Source organism: Urocitellus parryii, chromosome 9 (genome assembly GCF_045843805.1).
Source record: "Urocitellus parryii isolate mUroPar1 chromosome 9, mUroPar1.hap1, whole genome shotgun sequence".
Lineage (NCBI taxonomy): Eukaryota > Metazoa > Chordata > Mammalia > Rodentia > Sciuridae > Urocitellus > Urocitellus parryii.
In genome coordinates, this window is record NC_135539.1 from 60,544,654 (window position 1) to 60,560,181 (window position 15,528).

At 36.9% G+C, this 15,528-nt stretch overlaps 1 protein-coding gene across 5 annotated transcripts in view; it reads left to right on the plus strand.

Moving 5' to 3' along the window:
* Cacnb2 (calcium voltage-gated channel auxiliary subunit beta 2) overlaps positions 1 to 15,528 on the plus strand; it is a 342,145-nt gene that overhangs the window by 221,047 nt on the left and 105,570 nt on the right. For 3 of the 5 annotated variants that reach the window (XM_026407727.2, XM_026407731.2, XM_026407728.2), the window contains exon 3: positions 13,647 to 13,766. In XM_026407727.2, the coding sequence (XP_026263512.2) occupies positions 13,647 to 13,766 (120 nt within the window). Of the gene's footprint in view, positions 1 to 12,737; positions 12,807 to 13,646; positions 13,767 to 15,528 lie in introns of those variants that run through there. The other 2 variants (XM_026407732.2, XM_026407735.2) reach the window with 1 other exon arrangement.

The window sequence follows — 15,528 nt, forward strand, 5'->3', positions numbered from 1 at the left end:
ATCAAAGATAAATAAAATTTTAATTTTGATACATCCTACCAAATTTCATCTATAAAGAACAATGTGAAAAAGTACTACACCGGTAGTAATAGTTTATCTTTACTTTTATTTTTCCAATAAATTTTTTAAAATAGTATTTTCTTGGATTTTGCATACTTTAACATCAGGACTAAAATTAGACATTTCCCATATGCTTAAAAGTATTTTCATGTGAATATCTTACTAATTTTTTTTCCTCCTTTCTCTCTCTTCACCCATTTTCTACTAGGTTATTGGTTGGTCTTATTGATTTATAAGATCTGTTACTATGTGAAAGAAATCAAACTTTTGTCACTGATAGACACATTTCCAGTTTTATTAATGGCTTTTTATTTAGGGTTTTTAATTTTATGTAGCAAGATGTATAGCTTTTATTAATTTGTGAAGTTTTTCAGGTATCAATTGGTAAGAGACCAGGTTCTGACTATAAGCTACTGGCAGACGGAGAATCTGCCCTGCGTGTTCTTACACCCTTAGTACCTGGCATGTGGTCGACACTGGTTGAAAGAATAGCTGCATGTAAATGTGATGATAAAGAATCATATTCACCCAGAAGTTAAGGAAGTAATGGTGTCATTCTAATTTAATTTCCCTTGTCATTAAATGCCTCAACTTGTACCTGAAGTACTGAGTTCCAGAAGGCACACTCAGTTATTTCAAAAACCCTCCTCTTTGTCAATAAATTCCAGTTCCTTAAATACTAAGGTCTTTCTCCCCTTCACGTTGGTCCTTCTGCTGTGGAAATTTGTTCCCTTAATTCTGTCTGTGACTATTTTCTGTCAACTTCCAAACTCAGCCTAAATCTCTTTCCTTTTGGAAGCCTCTTCTGAGTCCCATCCTAATTTCCTTACAATTGTCTTTCCCAGGACCCTATTTTTTTTCCTTTATAGACATTACCAGAACTGCCAGCCTGTTGTTACCTCTGATGTACGTCTCCCTCTGTAGACTGGAAGCCCCACTCATGTCTTCTTCCCATGCATGTACTGGGGTTGGGGGACAGAGTTCCCTGCTCTCATTATGGTTAAGCACGATCATGTATACAGATGTTGGGAAGGGAAGATAAGAATAGTAATGCTTCGCTCAATTCACAATAGCTAAGCTATGGAACCAACCTGGGTGCCCTTCAACAGATGAATGGGTAAAGAAAATGTGGTACATATACACAATGGAATATTACTCACCTATAGAGAAGAATGAAATTATGGCACTTGACAGTAAATGGATAGAACTGGAGACTATCATGTTAAGTGAAATAAGCCAGTCCCCAAACCCTAAGGCTGAATGTTCTCTCTATATGTGGATGGCTGATTCACAATGGGTCCTAATGGTGGGGAGGTTCACCAGATTGGATGGGGAAAGGATGGGGAATGGGAATGGGAAAGACAGTAAAATGAATTGGACATAACTTTCCTATGTGCATCTATAAATACACGACCAGTGTAACTCCATATCATATACAACCAAAAAATGGAAATTTGTACTTGATGTATGCATGATACGTCAAAATATATTCTAATGTCATGTGTAACAAGAAAGAATAAAAAATTTTAAATAAAAATTTTTTTAAAGAATAGGAATGCTCGTACATGATGATAAATGATAGTCTTTTATATAAATTGGAATACCCGGAAGGTATATTCTTGGTTTAGAATTGATGTGTCTCAATAGCAGTGGTACCTGCATATCACACACATTATTCCAAGCTGTGAGACAGTGCGTGGTCGGCAGGCAGTGGTCACCATCCTCATCCAGGCATTTGTATCCTCAAAAAATTGTCAGGTCATTTTTGCCCTGCTTGATGAAAGTTTTACCAAAGTTCATTACGCTTGAAAATCCTAAAACAGCAGGTATTTCTGTGAATTGTATATGCATTTAAAATGCATTCTCATTTGTGAGACAGAAAGCATGACATTAATTGCTTTGACCAGCTGTACATGTCCATGTTTTATTAAACATTCTCAACATAGTTTGGAATTTCTAACATTAATATTTTATTCCAATTGGTACATTTCCAACTGAGGGATCTGAAACTTGCAGCCTTTTTCATACATAGATGCATAGGAAAGATTGTCTCTTGTTCTTAAGTCACTTCCCAAAGGTGGCGAGTTGCTTAAGGGATGAATTAGCTATACTAGGTCACTAGGGTACTTTACAGTGCTATATTACTAAGCTCTCCATACCACTGGTGTTTTTCCAACCAAATCCCTCATCGTGTAGCCTATTTTTCATATTAAATCTCTCTCAACCAAAGTCCTATCTCCTTTGAAGGTCAGACTTTTAGAGCAGTATATTAATAATTTACTACCAAATTACTGAGTCATTTGGCCTGCTTAAGGACCCCACCCAATACTAACAAATAATTGAAGCACTGACATGAGAAAGGACCGTGTTTTAGGTGGAAACTTGTCATCATTTTTTTTTTTTTTACATTTTTAACAAGGGAATGCTACTTCACAGTGTTAACATTTTATGTCTAGATATTTTTCTTTTGATTCTTATTTCTTATCTGACATCATTTCTGTACCAACATTTTACTATTTTACTTTATTACTGTCAGGAGACCTAGTCCTTGGCTTTTTTCATAGTTAAAAAAAATCAAGGTTAAATACATTAGAGAAAATATGTATATGTTAACCATCATTTTTTACATCAAAAAAATCTTCAAGACATTTCAGTTGTTATGGGAAAGCCTTTTACTTTTATTCACAAAAATGTTAACATTTACAGAAAATGATTCAAAATAACCTCCCCACTGTTTCTGCAAAGTAATCTAACCCTATCTCTCATATTTTTTTTGTGGTGGTAATTCTAGTATTTTTTCTTACATGAATGCATGTATATTGAGAAATGATTCAGAGTTTGGTTTGGTTTGTTTTCCCAGTCACAATCATCATAAACATTTGCCTACATATAATAATCTTTAGTCTTTGTAAATATTTCAGGGTTGTCTAATAAACTATTAAGTATCTGGATCATAATTTTTAAAATGTCTTAAGCTAGATCCAGAAGTAAAATTATTAATCTTTATACATCTGGATACATGTCTAGAGGAAGGAGAAATTTGTCTTTCTAAAAGGTTGTTCTAGTCGAAAACTTGCAGCACGATATCTAACTACCTGTGTTATTGCAACCTCCTGATAGTGTGAACTGGCCGTTTGCAAAAGTACCAGGTGACTGAGGACACTAGTATTGTTTAGTTGAGTGAGATTCCACACTTTCCTGTTGCCTGTGACGAGTTGATTTTGGCGGGTGGGTGGTGTCAGTTTTCTATTCATATTTTTGTTTACTTGTATCTATCCATCTCCTATGGGTTTTCTTATCAATTGGTATGTCTTGGGTATTATGACAAGAAAGTGTTGGAGATTAAACTTAAGAAGTGAAGCCATATCCCTTTCACAGCAGTGTCATTCTCGAGGTCACATGTGGTGGCTGTCCATTAATGTCTGTGGATAGATGTTTCCTTGACACCCGGGGTGGGGGTGGGGATCACCTTGGAAGACAAGAGCCAAAATTCTTTTGATTGTTTTACGACTCAGGGAAAGCCCTAACTCTTGGCCACGTCATCTTTTCATGTGGCCTTTCTTTAGTAGTAGAGAGCCAATTCCCGTGTTTCAGTTTTGTATTTGTTCAGTTAGTAGCATTTCTGTACAATATACTACTCCAGGGACAATGGAAGAACATGTACTTAGCATGCACAAGGCCCTGGGTTGAATCTCCATTCACACACACACACACACACACACACACACACACACACACGTATAGGTATTCCTATACACCTATACCTATATATGTCTATTACTCAAAATTATTTAAAGAAATATCTTCCTCTTGTACTGACTTAATGTTTAAAAACACTCTGTCTGCATAGAAGTTTTCTGCATCATCAGATTCCCTGATGTGAATTTTAAAGTCCATCTTGAAATGATGGTGAACATTTATACATGTCATGCTTACATTGTATTTGCAGCCATTTGTAAGAAAAATTTCAAGAGCACTCTTTCTAATAGGCTCCATTTAGTATACTCATTTTGCCAAAAATTAGCCTGGGGAATATTTACATGAATTGTCTTTGGCTATGCAGTGAGTCATTGGGAGTTTTAAGACTGGAACTTTAAGTTCCTGGAATGAAGAAGTGAAATTTAATAGGGAAAGATACTTCACACACACACACACACACACACACACACACACACACAGAGACACACACAAATACACAAATAAACAAACTTTATCATCTTGTCAAAATACAAAAATCTCGTTCTTTGGAAGAATGATACCATATAAATTTTAAGTATACTTAGTTTTTTAAAAACATTAAATTGCATTTCTTGTTCTAGAACACGGTTATTTAACCAGCTGACCTATAGTTGACATTTGTACAAAGTTAATGAACTTGGTATTTACTGAAGTTTATGATAATAACACTAGGGATATGTTCAAGCTAAAGTCTTTGTTTTATTCTTTCATTCATTATAAATATTTATTGCCGACTCACTGTGGTTAGCCAGATTTCTGTTGTTTGATGTTATTTTTGTTTTGTTTTTGAAGGAAGAGACACAAACCTGTTTAGGAGTGCTTAGAAATGTTTAGGAATGCTGAGGAAAAACCCCAGAGATCTTCAAGATATGAGATATGAGGAAGAATAGACTCCCTCTCAACTCTTGTTCATTCATTCAACAAATGCTTATATAGTATGTATCCCATGCCTGGCAATATTCTAGGCACTTGAGGCATATAAGTGAATGAAACTTAAAGGGCTATATTCTAGTGGAAGGAAATGCACACTAGTCAATATAGTAAGTAAATTTATATGTTAGAAGGCAAAAGCACTGTTTTTGTAAGTAGGACAGAATGAGATGGTTTATATGGGCCTATAGTTTTAAATGAGATAAAAAATAAAATGTAGGTGACCTTCAACAGATAAATGGGTAAAGAAAATTTGGTGCATACACACAATGGAATATTACTAAGCCATAAAGAAAATGAAATTATGGCATTTGCTGGTAAATGGATGGAACTGAAGACTCTCACATTAAGTGGAATAAGCCAATCCCCAAACCCAAAGCCACACTGAAATGTTTGAGCAAGGCTTGAAGGAGGTGATAGTTAGGTGTAATGAAATCTGGGAATTGGAGAATTCCTGATTGCGTGTAACCAACATCATGAAGGCTAGGGAGGGTGGAGCAGGAAGGAGGGGTGCGTATATGTTTGGGGAGCAGGCACCCGGAAGAGGATGTAGCAGTTGGGTGGAAGAAGAGACAGGAGCAAAGGAGACTTGAAAGGAGCAGCCAGAGAAGTAAGAGAAGACCCAGGGAGCGTGCTTTCTTAAAACCAAGTCGAGAAAAGGAGTAGAGAGTGGGAGGTGATGAGCTATGCTAACTGCTATGGTGGGTAGAAAAGTAGAGCCCGGGGACCTGATCACTGGGTTTTAGTCTTACAGTATCAATGGCCTCGATGAGCTTTTGCAGGGTAAAGGGGATAGGGTTAAGAGAGAACAGAAAGAGAATTGGAGTACAGGCAACATTTTCTAGGTGTCTTTTTTTCTGCAAAAGGAGAATTAAAGCAATGGGCAGGAACTTACAGAGGAAATAGAGTCCACAGAAGGTCTTCTTAGGAAGAGAGAAATAATAGCCTGTGCATGCCGGGCAAATGATTTGTCCATGCAGTGTTTCCACTGGGAACCCCTATTCCAAAACTCCCCACATACAATTCATTCACTCCTTTATTCCCGTTTCATTCAACTTGCTTCTGCAATATATTGAGACAGGGGAGCTCCCTCAGCAAAAGGTTGCCTGAATATATTCTTTATTATTACTAGAAAGATCGTTTTCCATAAGAAATTACACTAGCAAAAAAAAGAATTATTGTCTATCACCATTGGTAACTATATATATCAAAGTCCTAAAAGTCTTCCTTATACACAAATACACCCAATACTTAAAAAAAAATTTGTAGTTGTAGATGGATAGAATGCATTTATTTTATTTACTTTTATTTGGTGCTAAGGATGGGAGCCAGTGCCTCACACAGGTTAGGCAAGCACTCTGCCACAGATCTACAGCCCCAGCCCCACCCAATATATGTTAATGCGATTGAATGGAAATTATTCTATGCCAGAAACCCAGAATTCAAAATGATATAAAAAGTGACCATATAATTTTAACTTTTTAAAAATGGTGGGTTTTGACCATGTCAAATATTGGGCAGAGGCTTCTGTATAGACAGCTATTTTGCTGGTATCTGAAGGAATAACAAAGCAATAACAGTGCTTTGGTATGTTACTCTTAATGATATGCAAGTTAGTCACATCTCTGTGTTTGAGACCAATCACTGGTACTTTTCAATTAACTTCAACTTCAAGTAGGAAAACTAGCAAGTGTTCCTACTGAACTGTGAAAGGTGACTCAGGAGACCCCCAGATTCTCATCAGGGGTTAGCAGCTTTGGAGGCTACAGAAGGCCAGCTTGCCAAAGTTATTTTCATTTCTAGGGAAAAAAAGAAAGAAAAATTGACTTGGACTGTTCTCCTATTCTACTTATCTATCTATTCTACTGTTTCCATTGCATATAAGTAAGGAAAAGAATGTATCATCATTTTGAAATGCTCTGAGCAGCCAAAATGCTTGTAGCAGCCAAGTCTGCAAAATAGCACTACATTAGTGAATGTGAAATTATCTCTTTCATGAGATGCTCATTGTACCTTTGTTGTGCCTTTTGGAAAGATAAAATTTAAAAATTTATGGAAATGTGTGTGTTGGTGCATGAGAGAGAAAGGTGCTTACCGGGGCACCTAGCTTAAGAAAGCTAGAGGGAATAATTTGAAACTCATAATGATCTTTATGGCCATTAGAAATGGATATAATGTGACTGGCACACAGCAAAAAAAAAGTTTTTGAATAACAGAAACATCAGGTGTATGAAGAGGCTTGCTCTGGCTTTTATTTTTATGAGCTGATGTACACATGGGCTTGAAGTCAGACTGCTAGAATTGAACTTCAAGTTCCTTTGGTTACTAGCTGTGAAACTTTCTCAGGTAACATAACCTCCATGCCTCAGTTTTCCCATCAGTAAAATGGAGTTAGAGATTAAATTAGATAATACTTGTGAATCAGCACAGTTCCTTACACAATTATTATCACTCACCTACCAAGGGTAAGTTGGCTGTTGTAATTATTAACACGATATAGGACGATCTCAAACATACCCTCCTTACCTCTAAGAGAGGGGACTAGATTTAGAAAGAAAACCCAAGAACTCTGTTTGTCTCATAAAACAATGGTGTTTCCAATAACGTGGACTTTACCAACAGCAATTTCAATGCCCACTCCTAAGTAAAAGAATCATACATGTATAAAATCCATCTGAAATGATGCTGTGTAAATGCAGAAGTCTCCTATACATAGTGCAGGCTTCTGTGTGTATCCAAGTTGGGTGGATGAGAGGAGAGAAAGCTTAAACAAATCTTTCTTAAAGGATAGCACATCGCACACTGGACTCTCTGCAATTCATCAAACATGCTACATATGTCTTGTCCTTAGGGCTTAATCATATGCTGTACCCTCTACCTGGACATCTCTTTGCTTAACACAGTTCAGGGCAAAGTATTTTCTTTTATTCTTTGGGTTTTAACTTGGTGTCATCTCAGACTGTCATCTCAGCACCCTAACTAAAACATTGTCCCCTCCCTTCATCATTCTATCATCTCAGTCTTTATTGTCTTCCATAGCATTTTTTTTTCCTGATAACTTGAAAAAAAGTAAAACACCTTTGCTAGAATATCAAGCTCAGTGGTAGAAAGGAATTTTCTTTTTCGTAGCCACATTCCTAGCATTTAGCTTATAGTTGGGGCACTTAGAGCTTCAAAGCGGTAATACTCAATAAATGCTTGTTTTTTTTAATTGTGGCTTTTTTTATTACAAAATTTCATCTCCATCATGACATACTATAGCTTCACAAAGTTTAAAATTTTTCTTATTCTCTTGATAAAATTGAAGCTAACATGTTAGCTTTTACATAATCATAAAACCCTTAGAGATGATCTTGCAAAGATTCTTCATTGTCACCTCGATAACTATGTTGACATCAAGCCAAATGATAGTCAATCACAGCACCTCATTGTATGAATTGAAGAGTAATTTCATGATATTTGCAAACTAAAGTACACAGTATTTATGAAAATGTGCTTAATTGAAATGCATTATATAATTTGAGTTTTTAAAGTTGAGATCTCTCAAACCGAAAGGTTAAATGAGGCTCAAATTACACAAGGGCCTTGTATAGACTTTATTTTGCTCCTGATTTAACCAAACTTTTGAATTAAAATTGTTGCAGAATCGGGAAAATTTTAATACTGCCTTGTTGGTTTCAATATTATGTTGTCATTACTAATTTTAGGTATGTGAATGTACTATGGTTATGATTTAAGAGAATCCTTAGCTCTTAGCAATCTATAATAAACATTTTAGAAATGAAATGATACCTTTGACTTGCTTGTAAATAACCTAGGGTTGAGGGAAAATAGTAGATGTAGATGGAAATGAATTAAGTTTAATCAACCACAGTTGATAATTATTGAAGTTAGATCATGGAGACATGAGGGTTAGTTATATTTTTCTGTCCTATTTTGATATGTGTTTGAGTTTTTAAAAAATATTTAATTTTTAGTTTTAGATGGACACAATGTCTTTATTTTACATTTATGTGGTGCTGAGGATCAAACCCAATGCCTCGTGCATGCTAGGTGAGCACTCTACCCCTGAGCCACAACCAACCCCTTGAAATTTTTTATGATAAAATTATTTAAAATTTTACTCTTAAGTCATTCATTAGGACAATGGTTATGTGACATCCATATGTTCTCATTCTCTTTCTCATTTTCCCCCCTCCTTAGGCTTCACTTCAACAAAGTTATTTCCTCTCTGTGAATTCTAAAGAGGTCTCTCTATTACTATTGAAATAACTACAAATGATAATAATTCTTGAGCACCTATCATAATTAGAATGTCATTATCCGTATCCTGGATACTGAATTTTGAGGGTCCCAAAGCAGCTCGTATCTTGCTATGTTTATATTTTACAAAAATGAGGTCAACAAGAACATGCTGTTCTGCATCTTTCTGTATTTTACTTAATAAGTTCCTATGACCTTTAAATTTAAATAAATCTTTTTATTTAAAAAAAGTTGAAATCTCTCATTATCCATGAATGGGTTATTAAGAAATAACAGTTTAGATTTCTGAAGAAATCTAGATTGCTTTCCAGAACAACAGTTAATTCTTCTAAACGGTAAGAGAGATGATAATGAGAAATAAAAGAATTATCACCCCACCATCAGACAGTCAACAATAGAATTCTTTCCCTTTGGTCCTTGTCTGTTTTGCTCTATTCTAAAAAATGGGGGTCTGGTCCATATGGCAATGGAATGTTGTTTTTGTTAATGGCAGGGTGAAGGGAAACAGCTGGAGTCACTTTGCCATTGGGTTGGCACAGTTCTGTGCATGAGGTTTGAGTCTGAAGAGGACAAAGCCTTGTCAAGAATCAGGGTGTCCTTGGGGTACCATGAGAAACTGATTTTGCTCAAGAATGTCGCTTTAGATTTTATATGAAGAGTTTCTACAGAAATAGATGACACAATTTGGGATCCAAGATGCCACTTTTAAGTAGGCTTACAACTCTTATCCTTTTGACTTTAAAAGAGAAAAAAACAAGAACACTCACAAAAACTGGTGCTGGAAATATACATGACTGTGAAAACAGGAGAGTACGACTTCCAAAAAGCAAACTTTACACATACAAACAAAGGTGTTAAAGGAAAAGGGTGAGGCTGTATTGTGCAAATATATGACATCAAAGTGGAGAAAGAAAGTGAAAAGTTGATAAATGAGTAAGTTAATCTGATTAAACTGTTTTCCTGTCTTAGAGGGAAAGTTCTAAGCATCAAAGTAGAAGATCCTGGGATGGACTGTGGGTCTGCAATTTGGAACTGTACAATTAGCAACGTGAATACTGAGATGGAGACAAGCAAATGTGGGTAGGTGAAAGGAAGAGGGAAGGACAAAACCTTCCGCAGAAGGTTCACATTATAGGAACTGCAGAGACCCAGGGTACATCTTGTAATGACCCTGTTTGAGAGCTGTGGAAATGACTGCCAACTGTTCCTGTCAGGTCTACTTGAGGCACCATGACCCAGAAAGTCCATATGGTACCAAAGTCTTAATTAGTAATATCACTTCTAAACGTACAAATCCATACTCCCAGAAGGAAGGAGATTAATTGTAATGCCTATGTGAGGAGGTGACTTTCAGACAACTCTGGACACAAAAATATGCTATGCTACTTTTTAACAGTGTTTGTGTCTGGGTACAGAATTTGAGGTGATGGTACTTTGTGTCTCTTTTCACAGTACATATAACTTCTATAATGAAAAATATTTTGAAAGTCTATACTGTCAGATGGAAGGAATAAAAGTAATCTGGTTCTTTCAAAAGGCTAAAGATCAGAACAGGGGATATTGCTCAATTGGTAGAGTGTTTGCCTCATATGCATAAGATCCTGGGCTCAATCCCCAGCAACCCCCTCCCCCCAAAAAAGCAGTTCATAGTGATCCTAAAATAGTCAAAAATTGCTTCAAATATTCAAAAAGTCATTGCCAAGGGTCAATGAAGAGATTTTTTAAAACTGCTTAATTATTTAAAACTGGAAACAGGTCTCAAAAAAATTATGCAATGCAAAAGTGTCATCTGATTATTAGCAAAGGACTTTTAAGATCTTACTCTGTTTAACAGCGATTGAGATGATAAAAAATGTATAGATGTTCTTATTATTATGAAAATTATTTAAATTTTTAATTTTGAGATAGGACCTCACTGAACTGCTTAGGGCCTCTTGCTAAATTGCTGAGGCTGGCTTTGAACTTATGATCCTCCTGTCCCAGCCTCATGAGCCACTGGGATTATAGGTGTGCACTACCATGTCCAGCTATTTTGAGGTTCTTTAATGATAGAAAATGTCTATCTTCACTGAAATGTGGCCTGAACGTCATCCAGGTGATTAGGGCTTCAAAATGCCAAGATTGGTGACAATAGGGCTGTGGACAAAAAGTGTGCTTCTTGGTCATTTTCTAGTTTAGGAAGTTCCCTGGGAAGATTAGGAATCCCCTACCGGTATATGTGTGTGTTACAAGATTCATTTGTCCCTTGTAATTTGCTTGAACAAAAAGTAAAATGCATTTCTATTCTCCAGGCATTTTTCATTCACTTCATAATGTTAAATTGAGGTATAGTTGTTCTTTAACTTTTATTCCGAAGTGCCTATCTTTTTTTATTATTATTTTTAAGCATTTAGAGCAGTAAGATTGGTATTAGCCTGGAAACCAAAGGAAGGAGGGAGGGAGGGACTTTACAGAATCATTTCTCCCACTGCACTCAAATAAGTGCAATTTGGTTTTCAGTTTTATGTTTAAGAAACCCAGAAGTGTGCATTTCTTCATAGTTGATCCTTAAAAATAAAAGTCCATTTGCACAAGCTACTCATAACCTTAACATCCTTCCTCTGAGCCCCAGTCACCTTATCCACAAGAAGAGTTTGGACTCCATTACTGTATTCTGTGAATCTTAACACAAGCTAATAAATCAACCTATCTTTGCAATTTCTTCATATATGTATTGTAACAATTCACAGTTATTTATTCTGGTGGCTTATTTCAAATGGCATTTGCTCCGTTGGAGAAGCAATTCAAAGTCATTCTGAGCTCAGTTAAACTCATTGCTGTATAGGGCTGTGATTAGTTCCATGTCCTAATTAAAGGGCCAAATCTCTGTCTTACATCTTATTTGAAAAGTCACAAGCAATAAAGAGCTGTATTATGAGTGATGAGCACTGTTTGATTTTTTGCCATCCAGTACTGTATATAATATTTATTATCTGTGAATTGCCTTTATGACATAGACATCCTTTCTGTAGCAGGTCATGGAGAGGGATTATTAAATAAAAAAGATTACATGCTTTGTCGTTGAGAGAAGGTTTCATCTGAAACAGAAACCTGACAAACATACCATGTGCCCGTTACTATAGAAGCAAAGAGACCTTTCCAGCTGTTTACACTTTGGATGTAAAATGGCAATTTAACATAGACTAACAGTGTGATGTGAGCATCTGCGTAAAAAGGCTACATATGGAGCATGCCCAGTGCGGGGAGTACGTCCTCCTCCCTCCCCCTCCCTCCCCTCCAGATCTCTAAAGATAAGGCTTGAACTTTGCACTTGCAAATGTCACTGCATACGTTTTTTGCACTAGGTGTTTTTTTTTTTTTTTAAAGGTCCTCTTACAACTAATTTCCTTTAACAATCCAAGAGCAGGGGAACAGGGGAGCAGGGAAGAGAATATTTAGGGTAATAAGATGCATTAAGTTTAGAACCGAGTTGATGATGCTGGGCTTTGCACTTGAAGGGTTTTTTATTTTTAAAAGACATAGAAAGAATTCGAGTATGTGCTGATACTCTTGGAAGGGGAAAATAAGAATCTCCTTGGATGGGAGTCTTCTGGGACAGGGAGTGAAAACCCTGGCAGGAGGGGACGGAGCAGAGGGGCTGCTTAGAGCATGGATAGGAAGGGAGCTGGGATTCTCCCGGGCTCAGCGTGCACTGAGAATCTGTGCCCCGGGCTGCAGCTGCGGACGTTAAAGGCGCTGTCTGGCTAATGAAGGCCACCTGGATCAGGCTTCTGAAAAGAGCCAAGGGAGGAAGGCTGAAGAATTCTGATATCTGTGTAAGCTCAAGGGCTTTGCTTTGGGGGAGACGTTGTTTTCTTGGCTTTTCTGTATTGCAGTGAGTGCAGGCAGAGAGGGTGGTTGGATTTAGTTAATATGCTCAAGACTGCAAGAGAGGGAGCTAGGGAGATTCCTATCATTTTTTTGAGCTCCTTTTCCTACGTTGTGATTTATTGCCAGAGGAGATATTCCAGGCAGGTGTTTTCTGTAGACAGTTCTTATTAAATATCTCTGTAAAGGTGTTTTAAAATGTGTTCCTGAAAGAGGGAAAGAAGCTAGCTGCTAGTGTCTTATTACAGTTTTGTCGGAGAAGGTAGCAGGTGTATTAAAAGGTAAAAAAATGATTCTTAAGATTATAATGGGAGTCACATCCTGGCAGTGACATTTGGTGGGGGGGGGGGGAGTTCAGATTGATAACTCATTAGACTTTTATTTATTTTAGTTTTTGGTTAGGCTTAATGTCTTTCTAGTTGTGCATACCTGCTTTAGCATGTAGATTGTTCTTGAAGCTATCCTTGAAACCCATGAGTGCCCTTCAGCTCTGCACTGCACCACCCAGCTGGTTTTATTATAAAGGACTTGTTTTGGTTTCCAGAATAGTTTCTGGAATATGAGGCTTGGGAAGGAATGGTAACTTGGTGGACACAACTACCCTAGTGAAGGGTCTGCCATGCAAAGTATGTTTTTTCCAGATTGGGTTGCTGCAAAAATGGATTATTTTTTCATCTTTTCAGGAATTTATAGCACAATCGAGGAAGCAAACCTCCACGTCAGTGAGACTTTCCCAATGCAAACATCATGCCTTGAATCTATTTTAATATATACATTTTCCTCTCCAGGGTTCGGCAGACTCCTACACCAGCCGTCCATCCGATTCAGATGTGTCTCTGGAGGAGGACCGGGAGGCAGTGCGCAGAGAAGCTGAACGACAGGCCCAGGCACAGTTGGAAAAAGCAAAGGTAAAACCATTTCTTCCTTGCCAAGGCCTTTCTTTGCAAGTTGGGCTGTGCCTGTGATGAACCACCTGTGGAAATTTCTCTTTAAAGAGTATTACATTGTCTGATTTTAAAAGGATAAAATTAATGGAGCGTTTTTTTTCCCTTTAATAACAGGAAGTTTGATATGTAAGACTGGTCTTCACTTTTGTTCTATAATCTGAGCAACCTGTTTCTATCAGTGGGTGGTTTATTTACACACACACAAAAGGATCTCTAAATATACCAAGAGGGAAAATGGTATCTAACATCCAAATATTTTACTTCATTTTCCTAGCCATATCTGTGTTGGGGGGGGGACTTTCTTTAAGCTAATATTTATTTTCTTGGTCTTGAGCAATCTTTCCCCTAAATTTTATTCTGCATTTTATAATGACATATTTTTAAAAATGCATTATATTTTGCTTTTGAAAAATGAAGCAAAAGGTGTCATTGGTTAGAGAAGATTCTCCCCTTGGGGGATCCCACTTTCTTCCTCATTCCATTATACTACTCTATGCATATATATAGGAGGGAAACTGGAAATCAGATGAAATATAGAATTTATTCCAGTCTGAATTTTATTTCACTATGAAATTGTGATTTGGATTCTTTTTTCTCATGGAGTTGTTTGAACAATAGCTATTTCTAAAGCATAAGCTGTTGTCCACGTTTAAGGCATGTTTGTTTGATCCTTGGTACCTGAGTGAACGTATTGTAACACAGTTGGTTTCCTTTTGCAAAAAAATGACTGGTTTTGAAAAAGAGTAAGTATTGTGTTGATCATGCTGGAAAAATCCGGGTAGCATTACAGTACTTCTTCTCACCACTTCTTCTCTCAGATGAGTAGAACCAGTGTGTGTTGCTATGGGAATCGTGGCTTGGAGATTTGGTTTGAATGCATGGGCAGTCCTTATGTAATATTCATGACCTCTTGCTCAGCTGCCATAGTAGTATATTGAGGAGCCGCCAGGAGCCCTTGACTTCTTAAAAGCAGTGTTTCTGTATATCATGACATAGTTCTCACCTCAGCTGGCAGGGAATGTGAGACAGCTTATATGCATGAGGAGCCAGGAGGGCTTTGTGACCCTGGGAGCTGGTAGAGCAAGGAGTAGCTAGCCCAGTTGCCATCAAGAATCTGCTCTGCCAAAATCGGCCATTTGAAATGCTGTGCAGTTGAAATTAGATAATAGTTAAATGATGAATGTTTGGTAAAGTTAATCGCTGCAGGTTTGCTGGTAGTTTACTATGTCACGACTGAGAATTCATATTCGACATTCTATATTTGGCACCTGAGTGTCAGGAAAAGTCAAGAAAAAGAAATAACAGTTTGTATTCCAGAAATAAGATTGTTCTATTTGCAGCTAATTTATTCATGTAATTTTCACATACCGTTTTCTCAGATTTATATCATGTCATCATATATCCCAATGTAGTATGAAGTTGGTTTTCAAAATCTTGATCTGATTGGGGGACTTTTGTAGGTGGCTGTGTACTCTTAAGTCATGAATTAAGTGACACAGCTGCAGAGAACTTCTGAATCTTTCAACCTAATGTGCATCAAAATGTTGATCCTAAATCAAACCAGGTCCATATTGCTTCTCATACTGTCTAAAAAGTTTACAGTTACACATGATATAGAAAAAGAAAGAAAAAGAGAAACCAAGGACACAATAATTGAAGGACCATTTTTTATGTTGAATGAAAATAGTTTACTTACATTAGTTTTTCTTTAAAAAAAGCATCT